The sequence below is a fragment of the Sminthopsis crassicaudata genome, chromosome 3 (assembly GCF_048593235.1).
Source record: "Sminthopsis crassicaudata isolate SCR6 chromosome 3, ASM4859323v1, whole genome shotgun sequence".
NCBI lineage: Eukaryota > Metazoa > Chordata > Mammalia > Dasyuromorphia > Dasyuridae > Sminthopsis > Sminthopsis crassicaudata.
The window spans coordinates 319,451,988-319,475,141 of record NC_133619.1 but is presented as its reverse complement, the minus strand read 5'-3'; the positions used below and the strand labels follow the sequence as shown (position 1 = coordinate 319,475,141).

General features: G+C 35.8%; 1 protein-coding gene across 9 annotated transcripts in view; it reads right to left on the bottom strand.

Annotated features, from left to right (window-relative positions):
* Window positions 1–189: 189 nt before the first annotated feature.
* The window catches only part of SIDT1 (SID1 transmembrane family member 1), a 166,981-nt gene continuing 144,016 nt past the window's right edge, over window positions 190–23,154 (bottom strand). For 5 of the 9 annotated variants that reach the window (XM_074301208.1, XM_074301213.1, XM_074301216.1 and 2 more), the window contains 8 exons: window positions 22,398–22,534; window positions 18,305–18,413; window positions 11,773–11,852; window positions 9,611–9,657; window positions 7,384–7,489; window positions 7,151–7,261; window positions 3,300–3,413; window positions 935–2,419 (listed from right to left, as the gene is read on the bottom strand). In XM_074301208.1, coding sequence (XP_074157309.1) covers window positions 2,357–2,419; window positions 3,300–3,413; window positions 7,151–7,261; window positions 7,384–7,489; window positions 9,611–9,657; window positions 11,773–11,852; window positions 18,305–18,413; window positions 22,398–22,534 — 767 coding nt within the window. In that variant the 3' untranslated portion in view covers window positions 935–2,356. Of the gene's footprint in view, window positions 2,420–3,299; window positions 3,414–7,150; window positions 7,262–7,383; window positions 7,490–9,610; window positions 9,658–11,772; window positions 11,853–18,304; window positions 18,414–22,397; window positions 22,535–23,154 lie in introns of all 9 variants that reach the window. The other 4 variants (XM_074301212.1, XM_074301215.1, XM_074301217.1 and 1 more) reach the window with 1 other exon arrangement.

The following is a 23,154-nucleotide window of genomic DNA, read 5'->3' as shown; positions in this document are numbered from 1 at the left end:
TCTCTTTTCCTTTAAAGAACAAGTCTGGGGATTATTTTAGATTTCAGCTTCCTCACCACAAGTGCATAATTTTTACTTTAGTAACTGCAGACCAAGAACTTTTCTAAGTTAACTGGGTACTACCCCTTATTCTTGGGGTGCTCCCAAGAATTTACTCTTATAGTTGTATAAGACTTAAGAAATAATCACTTGCATCTCAGTATTGATATTTATCATGGCAGGGTTGATTTGGATTTACAATCCTGCTGCACAGAACAAAATTCACAACAATCAGGGATTTTACAGCACAAAGTAGACATCAGAGTAATGATAAAAAATACAATGTCATAATAACATCCTGATCTCTCCAGGTCACTTCCCACCCTTTTGTTCTACTGACTTATTTTCCAAAGATGATGCAGAATTGGTAATGAATCTTATAGCTTGCTCTGATTAGGTTGGTTGGATGGTGCTGGTTGGATGGATTTTTATTGGTCTTATTTTTCCTTAGAGGGGACTATAAACAAAAAAATAATTAAAAAAATAAAAAAATTCATGGATTATAGTCTAAAAGAGTGCCAGGTGCCGTTAAACAGGCTTTGGACTTGGTTTTATGATTTAAGATGAGTATGTAATTGATGGCCTCCATGTGGCTGTAACTATAAAAATGAACCTTTTTAAGAATGAAGAAAAACAGAATGCTATTAAATCCATTTTGGCTGTTCAGAAATTTTTCACAAAATATTTCACTGCAAGCATCTTTGTACATGTGCACATGTTTTGAAAGCAAGAAAAGGTTTGCCAAGTTAAACTTCCAAAATGTAATTTTTAATGCTATGCAAATATGTTAGAGTAAGGATAATGCTAAAAAGTGCTTTAAAAATGCAAAACTCATCTCTTGGTCTTGGTCATGGTCAAAGAAATATATGCAAATTATATTTCACCCAAAATTCAGTTTTCTTTTCATATCAAACACCTTCTTAAAAAATGGAGCCTCCTAGCCTCACAGAGGCAGACTTGTCACACAATAAGATTCTAAGCTCTTCCAGACCTTTTTTTTTTTTTTTTTTTTTTTTTTTTTTGAGAAAAAAAAAAAAAAGACTATCAGGTATTACCAAAAGAGATCATTAAAATCTATAGAACTAGGAAAGAGTGCTTAAAAACAGCTCAAGGCAGGATGATCTGAGTCTATTAAAGAAAGGGCGAACTAAGAGGCAGGCCTCCTGTTACTGTTATAGAGCTCATCTCAGTATGTTGCCAAGTCTCCTGGCTCTGACTTGTTTGCCTCCCTCCCTCCCATTGATGTTTTAGGTGCACCATTTAGCTGTTTGGGTAGAAGAACAGAATGGGGCATTTGCACCAAAGTCTAGAATCTTCTAAGATTAGGCCCTTGGGGTGAGGCAGATTACGTTTAATCCTGAAGTTGCTGATGATCTTGTCAACTGGAATGTTGGGTTGACTTTACTTGCTGCATATTATTATGCTGGTGTTGGGATTTTCCTGCCCTGGCACATGCTTTGAGAGGATATCTGTCCCACTAGGAGCTAGTAGGAGGATCAAGGAACAGAGCCTTCCCAGGAAGGTTAAATTGAAGTATGGAGTCAAAAGAGAGCAGTGAGATGCAGACATTTGAAAAATGTGCTTGATAGGCAGAAGGAGAGTTAAGAAGATGAGTATTCTGAACCAGTTGACCATCATAAGAAAAGGACTCTGTCATAAGGAACAGCCAGCAAAAGTCCTATTCTGAGTCCTCTTAACGGACTCAGGAATCTATTAAAAATATTCAGCTTTTCTTTCAAAGAGTGTGCCATGCTGGATTCATGACACCATCCCCTGGCTGAGGAGAGACTTTGACATGGGCCAGACGTAGTTTATATACAGCACGCTGAAGGGGTGACCATCACCACCAGAGCCCAGAATATGCAAACTGGTGCTTTGGCTTGTTGAGGAGCAAGAGAGCTTACAGAATCAAGTGACTGTAGCTTTCTCAGGTGATGTTAGTTTTTAGTCTTACTGGGCACTGAGATTATGGAAAAGCAGTTTGCCACTGCTAAGCAATTCTGGGAGGAGGGGGCTGCAAGACAATGCCATATAAATACTATCTATAGGTCTTGTTCACTTCTCACTTGCACAGTGGCAAACAGAAGAAGAATTCAAGGTGTGTTGTTGGCCTTCGGCCTTGACCATGATGCTTTATGTCCAAAGAGACATAGGGTAGGATCTTTCTAGTTCCTTTTCCTCTTCTCACATGTTCACTATTTGGATGCATTTAGGTCTGATGTCTTGGCAGATGATCAGAGAATTTCTAGCAATAGCAGCTCTGATGCAGTCACTGCATGATCTAGGGGAAGTACCAAGAGTGACCACTTCCTCTTACTCAGAAGACAGGGATCTGGTCTCTCCGGACAACATCCAAGTCATCATCTAGAGTTAATAATACCTGAAATGAGAGACAAAGATAGGGAGAAATAGGAAAAGGACAAAGAGCTCTATTTAGTATCTATTCTTCATTTTACAATCCAAAGGACTAAAAACAGAGTGACACACACAACACACACACACACACACACACACACACACACACACACACACACACACATTCTCAGTGTGTCTAGTGATTGGAGAGCTGCTCTTACTTGATCCATAGTCCCACTGTTTAGGACCAATAACCTAAGATAGAATTGGAAGTGGTGAGACTGTCTGTTTATAACATAGGACTATTGCAAATATACATGTGATCCCTCAGTATCACTGCCAAGAAGGTCAGGGAAGTTTAGATAAAAGATGAAGCTAATTTAGGAAGATTTCAGAAGAAAAGATTCTATTTTGAGAAGTGGGGAAATAACAGGACCCATCTGCTTTTTTGAGTCTACCAGTTGGTTAATAAAACAAAGTAATGGGAATATAAAATGTTTGGGGGAAATGACCTCTAAGCTCTTTTTTTCTGTTGTAAATCCTATGAGCCTAAGAGAAGATTGGGGCATCATCTAGAAGGATAGTCTAATGTTACTTAGTAAAAATAAATCTTGACTTTTGTCCACATGCTGTACGGCTTTGTCAGACATTTAGTTTTTCTATACCTGAGGGTCTGAAAGTGGAAAAGGGAAAGGTAAAAGTAGCACCAAAGAGATATAATCAGCAATTTTTGTGCTCAGGACAAATTGCTGCTGGAGAACCAAAAGAGAAGGGAGATAAAGCTCAAGAAAAGGGAGAAAGGGGAGAGGTAGAAATAAAAAAAAAGATACAGAAGGTATTGAGAGGGTTGGAGGATACTAGAGGAGAAAAGAGGATAGAAATAAAGAAAAAATGGCAAAACTCACCAAGAATGAGAAAAACAAGGCAGTAGCAGAAAGGAAGTGCCAGACATCATGGTCATCAAAGAAACCCAGCAGGATACAATCACGATTCTTCTCCCGGGATTCTGCTGGAGTTTCCTGGGGGGAGATAAAACCAGACAATATTCCAATAAATTTCCTTGATTACTTATTAAATGCCCACTAATAAGGGAAGTGATTTCCTAGGCATAAAGAAAAGTATAGAAGACAGTGCTTATAGCTATCCCTTTCTAGTAGCAGATTGGGGGTGCAACACAAGAACAAATTACTTTGAGGCAAAATAAAAGAAGTACTAACTGCTATACAGTTTCTATATGTCTAAGTAATAGTAATAGTAATTTATAGTAATTTCATGTGTGAAAGTGGCAAAAATACCACAAGAGGATCTTGATAAAGCACCTAAAAACAATTGTTGAGAAAGTACTGGTGCTGGTAGAATTCCATATGGTCAGACAAATTGAGACAGTAGGCTAGAGCTGGAATGGGCCAAGGAAGAGGCTGTCAAGAAAGCTATCTTCCATTTCAATTGAAAAGGGGAGTCATTGATCTGTAGATAAGGATCCCTGTATACTACATATTAACAAACTTTTTATTGATATCTTCTATTTCTTACATCATTATGTATCCCAAGTATCCCTCTCCCAGAGAATCATTCCATATAACAAATTATATTTTTACAAGAAGAGAAAAAAAATCAATGCAACTGATCAATACCTTGAAAAAGACAGAAAATATCTGCAACATGTAATACTTGTGGATCTCTTGCATTCAGAAAAAGGTAGGTTGGGACGTGTATCTCTTTGTGTCCTGATTGATCTTTATACTTTTGTTACAGTTTTGATTTTTAGGTATGTGGTTCTTTCTATTTACATTATTGTAGTTACTCTGTATATTTGTAGTCATTGTGTATATATTGTAGTTGCTATGTATATACTGTTAATATTTTTTTCTTGGTTCTGCTTCTTTCACTCTATATCAGTTCATATAAATCTTTCCATGCTTCTCTGCATTCATCATACATATTCCTTTTTTTCCCCCTGAGGCAATTGAGATTAAGTAATTTCACATAGCTAGGAAGTGTTAAGTATCTGAAGCCAGATTTGAACTCAAGTCCTCCTGACGTCAGGGCTGGAGCTCTATCCACTGTACCACCTAGCTGCCCCAGTCATACACATTTCTTACAGAGCAAAAATACTCCATGATGTACATGTACCACAGTTTGTTTAGCCATTTTCTAATAAATGGGCATCTATCTTCTTGCCAATTTTTAGCTATCACAAAAAGTGCTGCTTTAAATATTTTGGAATATATTTTTTGTTCAGCTGTTTCAGTCATATCCAACTTTTTGCAACTTAATTTGGAGTTTCCTTGGTAAATATACTAGAATATCCTTTTCCAGCTCATTTTACAGGGAGGAAACTGAGACAAACAGGGTTTAGTCTCTTGCCCAACATCACATAACTAATAAGTGTTTCAGGCCAGATTTGAACTCAGGAATCTAAGTTTTCCTGACTTTAGGTCTGGCACTCTATGCACTGTGCTACCTAGATGGAATATATATGGAAACTTTCTTTTTATCAGTGGCTTCCTAGGTATATAAGTCCTCTATTGGATTCTCTATTCAAAGACATTTTTATTACTTTACTTGCAAAATTCCAAATTGCTTTCCAAAATGGTTATAGCATTTCATATTTCTACTAACAACATATCTTTATACCTACTATTCTCCAATTCCTCCCAACATTATTGGCATTTTTGGTCATTTTTTCTCAGTTTTTAGGGTGTGAGGTAAAACCTCTGTTATCATGATTTGCATTTCTTTTATTGTTACTTAGAGTATTCTTTCTTTCATAAAGTTGTGAATACTTTGCTATTCTATTCTTTTGAGAATTGTATGTTTTCATGCAAAAAAGTTTGTGGCAGCCCTTTTTGTAGTGGCAAGAAACTAGAAACCGAGTGGATGCCCATCAATTAGAGAATGGCTGAATAAATCGTGGTAAGAATCATATAAGGTGATAGCTATATCTGTAGCTATGGAGAAAGTTTTGTAAACTTTAAAATGGTCTATACATGTTAGTGGTAATTATTATTATTGTGCTACTTATAATCAAATTAGGAATGGTAAATCAGGGATGGATATGAGAAATTATATAATTATTGTTCTGTAAGAAACAATCAGCAAGAAGATTTTAGAGAGGCTTGGAGAGACTTACATCAACTAATGCTAAGTGAAATGAGCAGAACCAGGAGATCATTGTATATAGCAACAATAAGATTATATCATGTTCTGTTCTGATGGACATGACTCTTTCCAACAATGAGATGATTCATATCAGTTCCAATAACCTTGTAATGAAGAGAGCCATCTATACCAGAGAGAGGACTTTGGGAACTGAGTGTGGATCACAACATAGCATTTTAACTCCTTTTTGTTGTTTGCTTGGATTTTGTTTTCTTTCTCATATTTTTCCTTCTTGATCTGATTTTTCTTGTGCAGCAAGTTAACTGTATAAATATATATACGTATATTAGATTTAACATATATTTTAACATATTTAACATGTATTAGACTACCTGCCATCCAGGGGAGGGAGTGGAGGGAAAGAGGAGAAAATTTGGAAGGCAGGGTTTTGCAAGGGTCAATGTAGAATGAATCATTCCATATAACAAATTATATTTTTACAAGAAGAGAAAAAAAATCAATGCAACTTATCAATACCTTGAAAAAGACAGAAAACATCTGCAATCAAATTATATTATATTATAATTTGATTCTTGCTATCTTTTCCTTGAGTTATTTCAATAGGTCTAATGTGGTCTCCTTGTCTTCAATCTCTCTTGCTTCCAATCTGTTTCTGGTCACGTCATTTTCAAAACATTTAAGAAGCTCCATATATTCTGTAGAACAGAAGTTCTTATTTTGCCACAGTCTGGCTTGAGATAACTTTCTAGGCTTGTTTTCCATTATTCCTTCTCACAAACTTTATGCTTCAGACTGCTTACACTCCCTCAAATATGTCTTGGGCTTTCTTTACTCTGTGTCTTTGCTTGTGCTGTTCTCCCTTCTTGGAAAGGAGCCTTTGTCATCTGTTGAAAATTCAACTCATCCTTCAAGCCCAGCTCAACCACCATCCTTTCTAGAAAGGCTTTAGTATTTTATAACTCTCTTACTTAGTTCTCATAGTCTGTTTTGGCAATTCATGTAGAGTTTTTATCCCTCTCCTCCAGCATGCCTACACAAACACATTGTATGATTTGATCTCTGTATCTCTTACAACCTATAAACAGTGTATTGTACAAAATAGGTGTTGCATTACTGTTGAATAAAGTAACTGTGAGTAGCAAATGAGATGATTCATGTGAAGAATTCTATTCAGCAAGCTATTATTATATGAATGAAACAGTTCTGATTCAAAAGAAACTTTCTTCCTGAAAATTTCAGAGACAAATGGATATAGCAACAAACAAGACAAAGTGGGGGAATATCAAAGAAAAAGGTAAAAAGACAAGATCTCTGAATCATAAACTTTTAGAGCTGGAAGGGATCTTGGTGGCTGTCTCTTTCAATGTAGATCTAAATAAGGAATTCCCATTGCAATATATCTAACAAGGGGTCATCCAGCCTCTGCTTAAAGATTTCCAGTGAGGGAAATCTCACTATGTCCTTAGGCAGCTCATTCTCCTTAGGGACAGATTGAATTGTTAGGAAGTTTTCTCTAAGATCAAGCTTAAATTTTCCCTTTTGCAGCTTACATACAAAGTGCAGAAACCAGAAGCAAACAGAATTAATCATAAATATGGAGAAAGAATCATTTCTTGTAAAGATGTTCTCTTACCTCCCAGCTGCTAAGATTCTGGAAGAAAAAATAAAGTGCTGCTGCCCACACCACAGCTGTGGCAATGATGCAGAACAGTGGGATGGGGAGGACCTTCTCAGAACTGCGGAGCTATGGTGAGAGAAGTGAGTCAAAGGGTTAGGGCACATGGCAATGTCTAGGTTATTAGTCTACTTTCTGCCTGGAAGGCTGGGTGTCTAAGAAATCAACTCTGCTCCCATGCAAACTCTTACCTTCATAATAATATAAAAGGCGAGGTACAGCAGCAGGTTACAGATAAAAATCCCCAACATGTAAGAGGCAAAGTCCCTGGGTCGATATACCAGTCCAAAGAGAGCACTAAAGGATGCAAGGAGGAGAAGACAAGGTTGTTTTACTTTTTTAACCTGGAAAAGTGGATTTATGATAACATCATTTCAAGGATCGTGACAACTTCATTCAGTCTGGTTTTCAGGTGAATCTCTGCAGGGAGAAGTAACTATCCTGAAGATGCATCAGTCTTTCTGGGCATTTACCACAGTGTTTCACAGTTCTTCATCTCTAACCATCATCATCCTCTTTGATTCATTTAGTAAAACTACATGGGTTTGTCTAGTCAGAAGAAAACTATGGTTTTTCCACTTCTCACTCTACCCACAGCTCTGATATGCTTGTATTAGTAGTAGCAAAGAGGGGAAAGAGCAAGAGACTATATGGTTATGGTCTTTCAGTGGTATATATTACTAAGAAAGACTTCCTGGGGAAGTCCCATTCTCCTTTTTAGGTTGCTATATTCCCAAGCAAATGGCAAATTCTCAGAGATAACCCCTCTCAGGAACAGCTATACTGAGGTTAACCCTATCTTGTAATGGTTAATTAATAAATAATAATAGACAGAGATCAAGGGAAGACAATTGTCTTTAGAGAATTATCTCTTTTGGTATCTGAGATATCAGAAACCAAAGGGACAGGATTCTTTTGGTTAATTTTATTCTGGCTAGGTGACATTACGACAAGATTCCCCCCAAAAACATATAGCTCCCAAATAGGAATCCAGTTCATATAACTTAACTTCATAGATCTAGAGTTAGAAGATGCCTTAGAGACCCTCATTTTGTAACTGAGATCACTAAGGATCAAGAAGGTTAATTCAAACCCTGGTCGTCTGACTCCAAGATCCTTTTTAAGTTGCCAGAATAGCTCTCAAAGACTGGATTATGATTTTCCCCGTTTCCTTGCATAGGTCACTGTAGAACAAGAATAGGGAATTTAAGAATAGGATGAAGAGCAGATCTGTGATTTTATTGGTAAAGAGAATTCCCCATATAGGAAATTCCCTCTACCAGTTGAAGTCAGCATTTTCTCTACTATATATAATCTTTCAAAGTTGCCTAGCCTGCCAAGAAGTTAAGTAAATTGCTCAGGGTCTTAGAGGATGTGAAGGATTTAAACTTAGTTCCTGGTTCCAAGGCCAGCTCTCTGTCCACAATACTATACTGCCTCTACTTCATAGGCAATAAATCCAATAAGGTTCAAAAGACAAACAGCAAGTTAATTTAGGACTTTCCTTTGTTTCTTTTCTTTTCAGAAAGAATGTAAAACCCTCACCAAACAAACCCTTTCTACTCATTTAATTTTAAGAACAAAGAGCATAGAACTCAATCAAATTAATATAACTAAGAAAATACATTAATTCTACAGTTTCATTATTGCCAATTAAAGGAATAGACAGTGAGGGGGAGACAAAGGAGTACAGAAAAGAGACTGAGAAAGATTATAGATAATTATAGATGGAAAAGAAGGGAAAACAGAGATGGGCCTTTCAGATACAGAAAATGAGATGCATAAACATAAAAAGAAATATATACACAAATAAAGAAGAACAAACAGGACTATCACCTTTTGGTACTTGCCATAAAGATCAGATGACATGTTGAGAATCAAGCAGAAGAGACCCCTCTTTTTACATAACAGGTATTAAAGTAGAGGGAAGTCCATTGAAGTCCTATTGTAATGTATTGCTGAAGCATGGAGGAGGCTGTTTTCAGGAAAATTATTTCAGTATAATGTAAACTCTAACAGCCATTCAAGCTAGAAAGACTTTCAGTATTAATTCAGTTACTCAACCTCACTAAGGTCAGAGACTTATCACCAAAGGCTTGGCCATTAGGCAATATGTACTTTGACCACAGCAATTTATGATAACATAGAATGTCCAAACCTACAATTCTGAAGAAATACCTATACTGGAAAAATATGGCTTTTTGAAGTGTCTCTCCTATGTCTTGAAGCTTTGATAAAAAGCATAGGCTGGATATGCTAGCATATTTGGGTCATCTTCCATCAAGCCAGTATGTACCCTTCCTTTCCTGCTCAATTTCTTTTTCTTTAATAGAATCAGAGTCCAGACAATTTTGTCCACAAACCTTAATATCACAACAATCAGTAATAAGGAAATCACGATGCTCTCAAACTACTTACAAGGACCAGTTAACAAGATTTCCAACAATGAGCAGTACCATTCTGTCCTGGAGGATAGAAAAGGACATCATTATCATTCTGTTTTCTGCCATACTATAGGAAAGAAAAGCTATAAGTATCTCTGGAGAACACCCACTAAACAAGCAAGCAAATTCTTCCTAAGATTCTCAAGGTGACAACTCTAATATTGATAAAGACTTAATTTGATGGCCTTTGTTAGACCAAACAAAGATTTTTTTGCATCACTGAAGATGAAAATATGGTCAAGAAACAAAACTCAAGCAGTGACCAGGGAGATGGCTGGTCATGCAACTTCCTTGGTAACGTGTGATGAGTGACAGGTATCTAAAATAGTACAAAATTCTCCAGCTGCCACCATTATTATGTAGCAAGTTACTGAACAGAATGAAGATTTTCCCAAGACCTTATTAAATGGTCCTAGGAACACATCTGAAGTATTTAACGATAATCTTTCTTTAGTCTGTACCTGAAATTTCATTGGAATGGGGAACTGGAGAAGGATTCATCTACAAATGAATTGGGGAAGGAAAAGAGAAGGGAATAAGCATTTATATGGTGCTGGTATGTGTCAGGCACTGTGCAAATGCTTTACAAATAGAGTATCAACTGATTTTTCTTGTGCAGTATGATAAATGTGGAAATTGTATAGAAGAATTGAACATGTTTAACATATTTTGGATTACTTGCTGTTTAGGGGAGGAGGATGAGGAGAAGGAAGAGAGAAAAATTTGGAACACAAGATTTTGCAAGAGTGAATGTTGAAAACTATCTTTGCTTCTATTTAGAAAATAAAAGGCTATTTAAAAACTGAGTATCAAAAAGTGTGTCTGGGACTCTGAGAGATCAGATAGCTTACTGATCAGTACCCAGCCAATGTGTGTTAAAGGAAAACCGTGAATCCAGGTCTTCCTGACTCCATATCTTCCAGAATACACACTAATTTGTATTCTTACTTCATGGTATCTCTTTCCAATTCCTATATTTTGGACGTTAGCTCCAGGTGGCAGTATCTTGTGGTCAGAGAAAATTTGCTTGAATATTTTCCCTTTTTCTAGTATAGCTTATTGTGGAGAGGGGAGAGGAAAAGTCTCATAATCCTCTGGATACTCATTAAAAGGTATTTTGTTGATAATTTTCATTGTTACCCCATAGTCCTTTCCAAATATCTCTGCTCCCAACTCCTGCCAAGTGAATCCTCTCTTAAAACAGAAAAAAGTCAAGCAAACCCAATCAACATAGTGACTAGGGCTGAGAGTGTATACAACATTCAGCATTTGTAATTCCTCATCTCTCTACCAAAGGTCATTTCTTGAAACTTTGACATGTCACCAGATCATCTTGGACCTGAATGCTTTTATAAGTTGTAAAACATGTAAAAATTACTACAGATGAGGAGCTTCATGGCCACTCCTTTATGGCTTAGAGCAGTGACTCTTCCTTACCAGGAAGACCCCTCCCCATCCAGGGGAACCTGTCTTTATGTAAAGGAAATGCTTTTCATTTTTATCTGAGTTTTTTCCTCTTGCACTCTACATCCAGGATTTTTCCTTTTCTCCAAAATACAAAGTTTGTAAACTCTGTGGGCGCCTCAGATTCATTTTGGAAGCAGACATGATATAAATCATAAATGAACCAAATCTCAAAATGTCCACAACTCTTTTTGATGCTCTTTTCATTATTCCTCTCATACAAAGCAAGAACCAGCCTCAATACCCTCTGCTTGTACCTTCTTTTTGTTTCTAAAGCTTTGTGCATTGAGTCTTATGAGAATCATCAGAAAATACTAAACTGTCATTAGATTGTGAGCTCCTTAACAGGAACAGGGGGTGAAGGCTCCTTTGGCCTTTCTTTGTATACTAAAACTTAGTATAGGAGGAACTTAAATAAATGCCTGTTGTCTAGACTTGACATGTCAAGTCCTGATTTAATAGGCTTAAAACCCCTCAAAAACATGAAAGAAAAGCTGGAGGAAATAAGCAGTGGTTCTTGCTCAGTTACCTCATTGATGGGACGTCAGCTGCCTTGGGTCCTTTATATTGGTATAACAGCAGAAACCTTTCAGAACTCTACGGACCTTTTTTCCTCCCCCCCTTCCAGGTGGCTGATGCTGTAAGTTTAGGGGACATGAAGACTCTACTTACCATGTATAGTGGTCGGCTACACTGGTGGAAACAGTCAGTGTAGAATACCATTGCAATCCGGCGGAAAATTCCCAAATCTGCTAATGACAAGAAGAAACCCAAACAGTCACATCCAAAAGTAGTACTTATTCAGGCAATGGGTTATGCCCCTGAGGGCAGATGTGGTGGTAGGGAACCTTTCTAGAAGGCACTATATATATATATATATATATATATATATATATATATATATATATATATATATATATATATATATATATACACACATATATATATATATAATATATTAAGATTGTCAGTTCTATAAGGAAAAAAAGTCATCTTCCATATATATTTGGAATAATTCTATATTCTATATATATGCACAGTAGGGGGTTAGAGAGTGGTTAAAATATACTATTTAATCATTGGGCTGCCTTTAGGGGAAGGCAAATGAGGGCATCTCATATTGTGCAATATAAAAAAATCAAATAGAAGAGAAAGGAACTTTCTCTTTTTGCAAACAGGAGGTAGCCAAGGCACAAAATGGTCTTGTCCAGTTGTTTTCTTTATGCTGATGTCCCATAATTTTAAAGTTTATTTAGCTGTGGTTTTTTTTTTTTTACTTTCAGGAAAGGAAGAGGGCACTTTCTCCCTTAAAATCCATAAAATTGATCTTGTTCTCATGCCAATCTGATTTTTTAAAGTCCTTCTTTCCACCTGTTTGGAGTAGGAGAGATTTTAACCTGTCTTTTTTTAAAGTGATCATTGTTCTTGGTAAGAGTTTATTCATATACGTCTAGAAAACTGTATAGATCATGTAGAAAAAAGCCTAAACTTACTAGTCAATTGGTTTTGATTTAAAAACAAAAATTTTATTGGATCATAGACTTAGATGAGCAGCCAGGTGGTGCAGAAGATAGAGCACCAGGACTGAAGTCAGAAGCACTTATCACCCTGAGTTCAAATCTGGCCTCAGACATTTCTTATCTGTGTGATCCTGGGTAAGTCGCTTAACCTTGATTGCCTCAAAAAAAAAAAAAAAAAAAAAAAAAGGAAGTTGTATATGAGAGATTTTTCTGGGGTAACTCCAAGTGGACAAAATTAGTCAAAGAAAGATAATGACCCTTTGGTATAGTTTACAAAAGTGAATCTGAATGGATGTTTTCTCTCAGTCAAGTGAAGCTCTTTAAGGGAGGATGAATACTCCATTTTTGTCTCTGTATCTCCAGTATCTGTTTAATAAACTTTTATTGAATTGAATTAGAAGTTGCCTTATTCTTTTTGTAGTGTGCAAGGAACTGGAAACTGAGTGAATGTCCATCAGCTGGGAAATGGCTGGATAAGTTATGGCATATGAATGTTATAGAATATTATTGTTCTATAAGAAACGACCAGCAGGATGATTTCAGAGAGGCCTGGAGAGACTGACATGAACTGATGCTAAATGAAGTGAGTAGAACCAAGAGATCATTGTACATGGCAACAACATATATGATGGAAGTGGCTTTTTATAATGAGGAGATTTAGAATAATTCCAATAGACTTGTGATGGAGGGAGCCATTTGCATCTGGGAGAGGACTGTGGGGATTAAATGTGGATCACAACATAGTGTTTTTACCTTTTTTGTTGTTGTTTAATTGTTTTTTGTTTTCTTTCTCTTTTGATCTGATTTTTCTTGTGCAGCATGGTAAATGTGGAAATAAGTGGAGAAGACTGCATATGTTTACTATATATTGGATTATTGGCTGACTAAAGGAGGGGGATAGGGAAAAGGGAAGGAGAAAAATTTGGAACACAAGGTTTTGCAAAGGTGAATTTTGAAAACATTTTTTACATGTATTCATATACATCTTTGCATATATCTTGAAACTAAAAAGCTATTATTAAAAAAAAATTCTAAGGACCATGATAAATGTTAAAGAATAAAAAAAGAAGGTGCCTTATTTGCAAAGTGTAATCACTCTTTATTGTACTTCTTATCCCAGGATACTGAGACTTTACTAAAATGATGTATGATCATAAAGTATCAGATGAGTGTTAGTTCTTATTTTCACCATCATTAGTAATAACAGTAAGAATATACAAAAACTCTTACAAAGCAGAGGGAATTTAAAGTAAAATGTAGAAACAAGGAGGCATAGAAGTAAAGTTATGCACAGAAGCCTGGATGGCTTCTTATAGATTTTCACCATTTTTAAAAAATTAAAGAAAAGAAGGTTGGGTCTAAATGACAAGCATCTCAACAACTTTAGCTCACAAGGCATACATTCTGTGTTGTCTGTCTTAGTGAGCTAGTTTTTGTTGTTGTTAAGTCATAACCCCATTTAGGGTTTTCTTGGCAGGAATATTGGAGAGGTTTGCCATTTCTTTCTTCAAATCATTTTATAGATAAGAAAACTGAGGCAAATAGGAATAAGTAACTTCCACAAAATTAAACAGTCCCTAAGAGTTTGAGGCCAGATCTTCCTGACTCTAAGTCCATGGCAGTATTCACTATGCCACATCATCTACCTTATTGAGCTAGAGAAAGTATTAAATATAAGGCAAGATAGGAACAGAACCACTCACTGCCAATCAAGTTTTGGAACACAAAACTTTTCTGTTCAGAAAAAACTTTGTTCTGCTAGAAAGTTAGTCAATTTAGCTGACTGAACCATTTCGGTCAGACACTGAATTCAAATGCTAAGCTTGGTTCATAGTGTAGTTTCCCCACAGCTGACTGACATCACCTTACTTTCATATTTCCAATCATTTTATTGGCATTATATGGACCAGGGCCATCTTTAGAGCATGGCACTTTAGGATCATCATGCTGAGACCTGTGCTGCTGCAGGGGCCAAACAGCTAAAGACAAACAGTCAGGAGATGATGTCAAGAAATAGAGTTTGTCAAGTAGGGTTAAAAAAAAAAAAAGACCCGAGGTTTTCATATACAACTACAACTTGACTTATATGGAAATGTTTTACATAACTTCATATGTGGTTTCTTCATTGTATGTGAGGATTTAAAAAGAAATGTAAAAAAAAAAAAAAAAAAAAAAAGAATGTCCAGATTAGCTGCTTTTTGCTTTGAACCAAAATCATATTGCTAGACCAGCACTATTTAGGAGACATATCTTTTTAGGGTTTGGAAGAAAGAACAACCAGCCTCATGGCTGCTCTCAAGGGAGGAATTAAAGTCTCTTTTGGAAAGGAATGAGCAATATTTCAGAGTTACTTATTCAAGGTTTCTCTAAAGCTCTTGCCCCAAATCTTCCCCTCATGCAAGTCTATAGTTGAGTCTCAGCATTCAAACCTGATCCAGAGCATCAGTGTGCCAAATGCATCAGACTTGGGTCAAATGCCAGTTATATTAGCACTGATGAGAAGCAGCATGGTGTGATGGATATGGAGCTAGAGGACTTGAATAACTTTGGAGAAATAATATTTCCCCTCTAGGCCTTAATATCTTAATATTTTCCTTAATATCTTCTACCTATGATCCTATAAAAATGGAATTTAAAATGAAAACAAGAATAGCAAAATGAAAACAGAAGTGGTACATATATTAGACCTTTGAGACCTCAGCCTTATTATTGTTTTTTCAGCAATAAAACTTGTTCTGTCTGTTTCTAAGTCTCTCTGTGTCTGTCTCTTTTTATATCTCTGTGTCCCTGTGTCTGTCTTCCTGTTTTTCTGTTTGTGTGTGTCTATCTCTGTCTCAGTGTCTGTATTTTTCTTTGTCTTTGTCTCTCTCTGGCTTTTTGTCTCTGTCTATGTGTATGTGTGTCTGTCTGTCTCTGTCTTTCTGTTTCTTTGTCTCTGAATCCCTTTTTCTCTCTGTTTCTCTCTCTCTCATCTCAGTCTGTCTCAAGTGTATCTGGCAGACATTCATTCCCACCAAATCCAACCCAAAGTGCATTCAAAAACATGGCAAAAGAAGGGGCACTTTTATTACAAACATTTTCTAAGAACCCCATAAAGAGAGAACAGCTTATCATTACCTGAGTCAGACACTTCTGAATTAAGGAAAGCAGTGGAGGGAAGAAAAAAAATGATTTGTAAGAATGCATCCAGGTTGACACATTTGACCACATAAACCCCCTAGAATTTATTATTCCCTTGTGGTGAGTAAAGACTTGTCTCTGTGTTCTCCCACTTACACAGAATCAGATGATACAGTGGCCGTCATGGTCTATTGTCAATGCCATACCTTGGTAGTGAATTAAGAGCCTTATCAGTGCTTTCCGTGGAAGGCTGCACATCTTCATGAACCAAAAATAAAAAAACAAAAAACAAAAAACTTCCAACCTATTATTTTCTCTATTATTTCTCTAATGATCTGCCTATTCTCATTTTAAATATCTACTCAGAGGAAGGAACATTTGAACTGAAAGCAAGGCTAACTAAGTTACAAGATTTGCCTGAGCATCCATGATCCAATCAACATTTTCTTGGCCTTGGACTGAATTCAGATGAAGTCAATGTTGTGCTACAAAACACTCAGATTTTCCTTTTTTAAAACTTTTCCATATCTTTATCCATCTGGAAAAATCCTATAATAATAAAAATGAGTAATATTTGGCCAGATAGGGTGTGATCCTGATATAAATAACTCAATCCACTCTATTTTAAAGGGTGGGGGAATTCACTTTAACAGCCATACACATGAGGCAATGGTGCCTACCACATCACAAAATGCCTTGGAGGTAAGACTAGGGGAAACAGAACCTACAGAAATGGTCCGGATTTATTCCAGCACACAGGTTGAGTATGTAACAAGTACCTCCAATGATCCCACCAGCCTCCAAGGAACAGCTTTGTAGATACAATGACTACTGAAAGTAAAGTCTATATGCCAGCAGGGATAAAATTACCTCTTTTTAACTGAAGAAAGATTTCTAAATGGATCAGAACCTAGAGGTTTAAAGCCGTGGTCTGCAAAGAGAGAGTGTGAACCGACAGTGGGCAATAGCACGACTCCAAGGAATAACTTACCTGAGTAATGTGCAAGATGTAAGTCCAATGCAAGTGTACAACTGCCTCTCTCCATTATCCTACTACACTTCCCTGGTGTGTGAAGCTGGCCTCTCACAGTGGTGTAGATTCCAAATCTCCCTCCTCCCTCTCTGTGCCAGATACTGGCCTCTCAGCTCGAACCAACACACAGGCACTGGAAGCAGGTGGGCAGATGCTGGTGGGGAAATCCTCACCACACGCTCCCCTCCTTCTCTTTCTGTATGATGTCTACAGTAGGCTTCCCTGGGTTGAGGCATTCTGCTCTCTAAGAGACAGTAAGTGCCCAACTCACTTAGCCTCTTTATTTCTGGTGGGAAAAAGTGAGCCACACAAGATAACGGAGATACATGGGCTTCAGTTTATATCCCAGACCTCATTACGTTATTTTTCTCTCCAAACTCATTCTCTTCTCTAAATTTCTCAATTTCTGTCACAATTTATCCTTCGATTATCTTGGTTTCTCAGACTCCTGCCTATCCTTGCTTCCTCACTGAACTGAAACTGCCCACTTCAAACTTACCATGATTTCTTAATCATTACATCTGATGGTCTTTTCTCAATCTTTTTGTCAATGGTGTCTGACACCACTGAGCATCTCAGCTCCTGGATCCTTGATCTCTTCTTTCAAGGTTGCTGAGAATCATGTAAGTGTGCCACAAGCTCTCACATCTGCACACTTGAGAAACACAGAGATAGCATTTTCTAAAATGCTTAAACCTTTTTCTTCCAAATGAAGAGTTTCTGTGAATTTTGAACCCATTTGTTAAAACATATAAAAATGCAACACATTCTGATTGATTGCAAGAACAAACTGGGAAAATATTTCAATAAAAGCCTGTGCAAAATTGGTGGATGGGATTGAAAAATGAATCGTGATTTAGTAAGTGCAGCTGACAATGCATTTCTTGAGATCTATGTGTCTTGTGAAGTTCCTGTGCAAAAATGGTGGATGGGATTGAAAAATGAATAGAGATTTAGTAAGTGCAGCTGACAATGCATTTCTTGGGATCTATGTATCTTGTGAGGATCCTTTTTAAATTAAGACAATCATTAAAACAAAATATAAAAATAAACTAAACTCAGAACCAGACTTTCTAATGGATATAATTATTAATACAGTAGTACATGTCTATAATGCATGTAGAATATGGATAAGTAAATATACACACATATGTAAATAGGCACATATATTTACATATGTGTTTATGTATAAATATGTATAGATAGATATATATGAATATATATTTATATACACACACTTAGAGGAAATGCTCAAAATTTTTTAATAAAAGGTATTCATCATCAAAAAGAGTGAGAGACCACTGATTTAAAGAACTAAGAAAATGCAATATATTTGTGAAATATTAACAAATGTCCATGTGTGACAAAAGTCCCTAAAGTCCTAAAGAGAATAAACTCTCATATTACAACACAGAACTGTTTCACTGAACCTATTAATTACTTTCAATTATGATTTCACTTGGTATAAATGAATAAGATGTCTGACAAAGGGAAACATTCATTTCTTTAGGAAAAAAGAGAAGTGACTTACCTATTTTGAAGCGGCCCATATAGTATATCTGTGTGCTGAGTGCAAGTGATGCCAGAATGTGGATTGCTGAGAAGATAATCCAGAACCACATGTCATTTTTCCCAAACAACTATAAATAAAAAGGAAAGACACCTCTATCTGAGTTTCAAGTTTTTACCAAAGATGTCAATAAATAACTCTTTGACACAGTGAGATGTTTCACTATTGGACTCCAAAAGGATCAGACAGGACAAAAAGTCCCATATATAGTAAAATGTTTACAATGGCACTCTTTGTAATAATTAAGAACTGGAATCAATATAGGTTCATATCTATTAAGATATGGATAAATAAAACATGACATTTGAATGCAGTGGAACTATATTGTTGAACTGTTTCAGTTATGTCCAAATCTTTTATGACCCCCATGTTGGAGTTATCTTAGCAAAAATACAGGAGAGGTTTGCCTTTTTCTTCTCAAGCTCATTTTACAGATGAGGAACTGAAGTAAATAGTCTCACAGCTAGTAGGTGTCTGAGGCTATATCTGAACTCAGAAATTCTGCTTCCAAGCCCAGTACTCTATCCACTGTGCCACCTAGCTGCCTGCTGTGCCATAACAAGAAAACTACAAGCTGAATTCAGAAAAAAATTGGGCCAATTTTTGAATGATCTGAAACAAATTAGTATAACCAGGGTAGCTATACAATGGATCTAATATTCTAGGGATCTATGATCTTTTTAATTTTGAATTCCCCTACAATGATGCAAATTAAACCCATCTATAGCTGTCCATCCTGTGTGATTCTTATATACATGTTCCCATAAGTTTTCTACAGGGGATTCATCCAATGTACTGAAAGCTTTCTCCTAACATCATGAAGATATCAATGTATATCTTAAGTAGTCTGCCTGCCATATGACTAAACCATAATTTTTTCTATCACACAGTTGCCTGATGACATACTTTTATATTGTTCTAAATCAAAGTTTTAAAAAATAAAATCATTATCCAAAAGTAAGCACAGTGGGAACTTGTATTCTTCATATCTTTTGATTAGCTATGTAATGGTAAAGATGTGGTCTACTGTAGAATATTATTTGTGAAAATCTGCTTGTTCCCTACCAATATTCTCATCAAGGATGTTCTTGATGTGGTATGGAGATGGGTCTTATTAAAATTTTTTGTAGATAGGAAATAGGTACAGAAATAATAGTTGTTAATGTTCTTTTGCTATCTCTTTTTTGGAGGTATTATTAATATGAAAATTTCCCCACCCCTATGGTATCATTCCCCTTAACAACTATTTTCATATGCTTTGTGAGTCAATCTTTAATGCCCTCAAAATTGTGTCACTTCCAGCATGGATTTCCTCTATTTATACATGGTCTTATTTGGCTTCTTTCCCCATTCTTTTAAAAAGTATCATTTTTACTTCACTTATAATATGTTAAAATTCAACTGCAATTGTTCTACTTGATGGTGAAAACAATTTATTGTGAAAACTTTTTATCTTCTTCCATTTCTCTTTTTTTTTCACTGATATTATTTTCCTTTCTTTTTTTCATTCTTAAATGTCCTTAAGATGATACTTACTTGAGTCTCTTGTCAAACTTTCTTTTAATTGATTTTACCCTCCACTAAATTTCTCTGCTCTTTGAGGTAATACTGCTTATAAACTTCCAACATCTTTCATTATAAGATTTGCAAATAAGTTTACATTTTAAATCAGTGTTGCCTTTGGCCACCATCTCTCTTCTTGGCAAATAAATCAAATGTTCTCAGAATAGATTGATTTAAGCTGTTTTGATTTTCCTTGTTATTGCAATTGATTTATATCAGTTAAATTTCTATATAAAACCATTTCAATTGGTATCAATGTCCTTAATCTATCCATTATCCATTCTGATATTACTTATTTAAGTAAATTTTAAATAAGTTGGAGTTGTTTCAATTGCATATCATATCTTCTCTTATTATTATTTCTTCTAGTTTCTAATTCTGATATTTTCTCTGGCAAGATGGTAGTTTGGTTGTACAAAGATAACTGATTTAAGAATCATTCTCACAACAACAATGAATAAATCTTTTCAGTCTATTAAAATAATAGTCATTTTAATTTTTTTTGTTATGTTATTTAGTATCTGCCATATCTAGCACCTATGATAGTAGTAAGCACCTACTAATTTTTCTTGAATAAAGTAGTCATGACAGGGGTATGAGGCTTCCATAAGTCTTTGACCTTCCTCATTCCTTCTTCCTAATTGATGCTTTCTAAAATGTTTCTTTTCTCTATTTCAATGAAGATATAAAGTATTAAAGTACAGGTTGATTTAGTTTGATTTGAAAGGTCTTAACAAGTTTGTTCTAGAATTTCTTTACAAGTTTATCCTCTGCAACTGATGTTAGTGTGTAAGCTACAATTATGAGCACTGCAATATGAAATGATTCATTATCCTATGAATAATTTTTGTTTTGGGGTAAATGACATAACTAACTCTGTTAACTCCTTTTTTTTTTCCTTTTTCTTCCAGGGAATCCCTATAAGTCATTATTCCATTTAGTTAAAATTTCCTTCTTCTGGTTTCACTTTTGGCAAGATTTTAAAAATTGATATGATATGCTTCTTCAATATCATCATTAAGTAACATTTCCTTTAAATAGGTTGGAGTTATTTTAATTGCATGTCATACCTTCTCATTATGCTCAGCACTGACTAAGCAAACATTGATGATAGGCAAAATCATGATTCTTGCTCTTAAGGAAATAAAATTCTAATGGGGGAGACAACATATAAACAACTTTACATGTACACATGTGTATATATATGTTCCACTTGGTATTTTGCATATGTTACATGTAGTGTAAGCACACACATGCAACATATACAAGATAAATGGGAGTTAATCTTAGAGGAAATGAATAAGGTAGCTGAATGGTCGGTCATTGTATAAAGATCTCACATTTACAAAACCAACAGCTGAATTAAAGTTTATAAATATTCTAAAATCTGTGTGATTCTTAGCTTTTTATCTCCTTTTCAACTTCCCTGCAGAAGTGGAAGTGGGTCATGCAGGTTTGCAGGACATTTTGTATTTGTATTTGTTTCATGGGTTGCCATACCCTAAGAATTCACTACCAAGTGACCAGTCCACTGATGATGAGACTATGTACTTAGTTAGGCTACTCCTTGGAAAGCAAATTTAGTCTATTGTCAGGTCAATATTTTAAACTTTTACAGCATGATAGGAAGAAAGAAAGAGAGAGAGAAAATGCCATTCTAACAAAATTAACTAAAAAAAACAATTATTTCTCTTAGTATCCTCAACTTCTCACAGTCTACCCTCCATAATGTTCTATATTTCTCCTGAGAGGAGGGCAATGTGGCTCAACCTCTGGCCTCTGGAACTAAGACTGGCCACTGCTAGTAATCTGTGAATCTGTGTTTGCCCAAGATGCTACAGGAAGTAGCCACACTCTCTCTTAACGTTGTTTTCATATGTATATATACATATGTTATTCTGGTTACCCACAAAGTCTGAATCCCATGTGTCTTTTTGGCTTGGAGGTGACCCCTAGGTTCTCAAAAGTTATGCCAGCAAAGAGTAAGCTCTAGCAGGGTCCAGCATGCTCTAAAAGTTAAAATATCGACTTGGCCACAGACAAATCTGCTTTCCTAGGAGCAGCATGACTAAACAGAGTTTACATGTAGGTTGATGATGATTCTTATCATTCAGAATCACTGAATGATAAGAAGACAATTAGTGCAATAGAAATAACACAGGATTGAGGTTTAAAAACATAACTCTCCTACTTCCTACTGGTGTGAATTTAGTCAAATCCTTTAATTCCTTTGGACATAAATTTCTTCATTGTAAAAAGAGGGAGATGGGCAAGATGATTCCTTTTCTGTCTAGTACCAGTCTCTTATATTACAGATGAGGGAACTGAAGTCCAGAATGATAAGTGACTTGATTGAAATATTACATTTTCTGATTAGAGATGGAATTAGTATCCTGGTCCAGCTCCCCTAATCTGTGTGTAAATCACCATTTCACTGCTGTCCTAATGTCATGAGCCTCCTTTTCAAAAAATGTCATTAAGATAGACGTACCACTCCAAGGACAGTCAGACAGATGACCACAGCAAAGGACGCATAGGCAGAATAGGCACTGGCATTGATGTCTGGGTGGCGGGTCTGATAGAGCTTCAGCATGCAGAGTCCCGCAATCATATACATGAAGGAAGTGTCTGGGGAAACAAGGTGAGGCAGACAGTATTCTTTCACATAGAGACTTATCTTCGGACTTCTTTTATCATTACTATCCTGCCTCTACATGGTCCCTTATTTTACCCATGAGCACCTCTTGGTATCTTCATGCTATGCTTTGGCTAATCAGACATTTCTTCTCCCCCATCTCCATTTGTCCTCCTGACAGAACCTTCTATTTCAAATGAAATTTTCTTCTCTACCATAATTCACTTTTTTCTCTGGTCCAGCAAAAAATTTCCAATTTCTTTAGGGGGACACATATGAGCTAGACTAATTCACAATGAAATATAAATAACTCCCATTTAACATTAGTTCTTTCTAGGTATATTTCATTTATTTTTTAATTAAAATGTTTTATCTTCTTCCTCTTTTTAACCCCAAAATTGAGAAAGAAAGGAAAAAAAAAACCCTATTAAAAACAAATTCCTATATTGGCCATGTTTTTATATGTATATATATATATATATATATATATATATATATATATATAAAAATTTCAATCTGTACTCTGAATCCATTATCTCTCTGTTCAAGTGTGAGCAGCATGGAATCATGATTGATCATTATGTTAATCATAGTTCTTAAGTCTTTCAAAGTA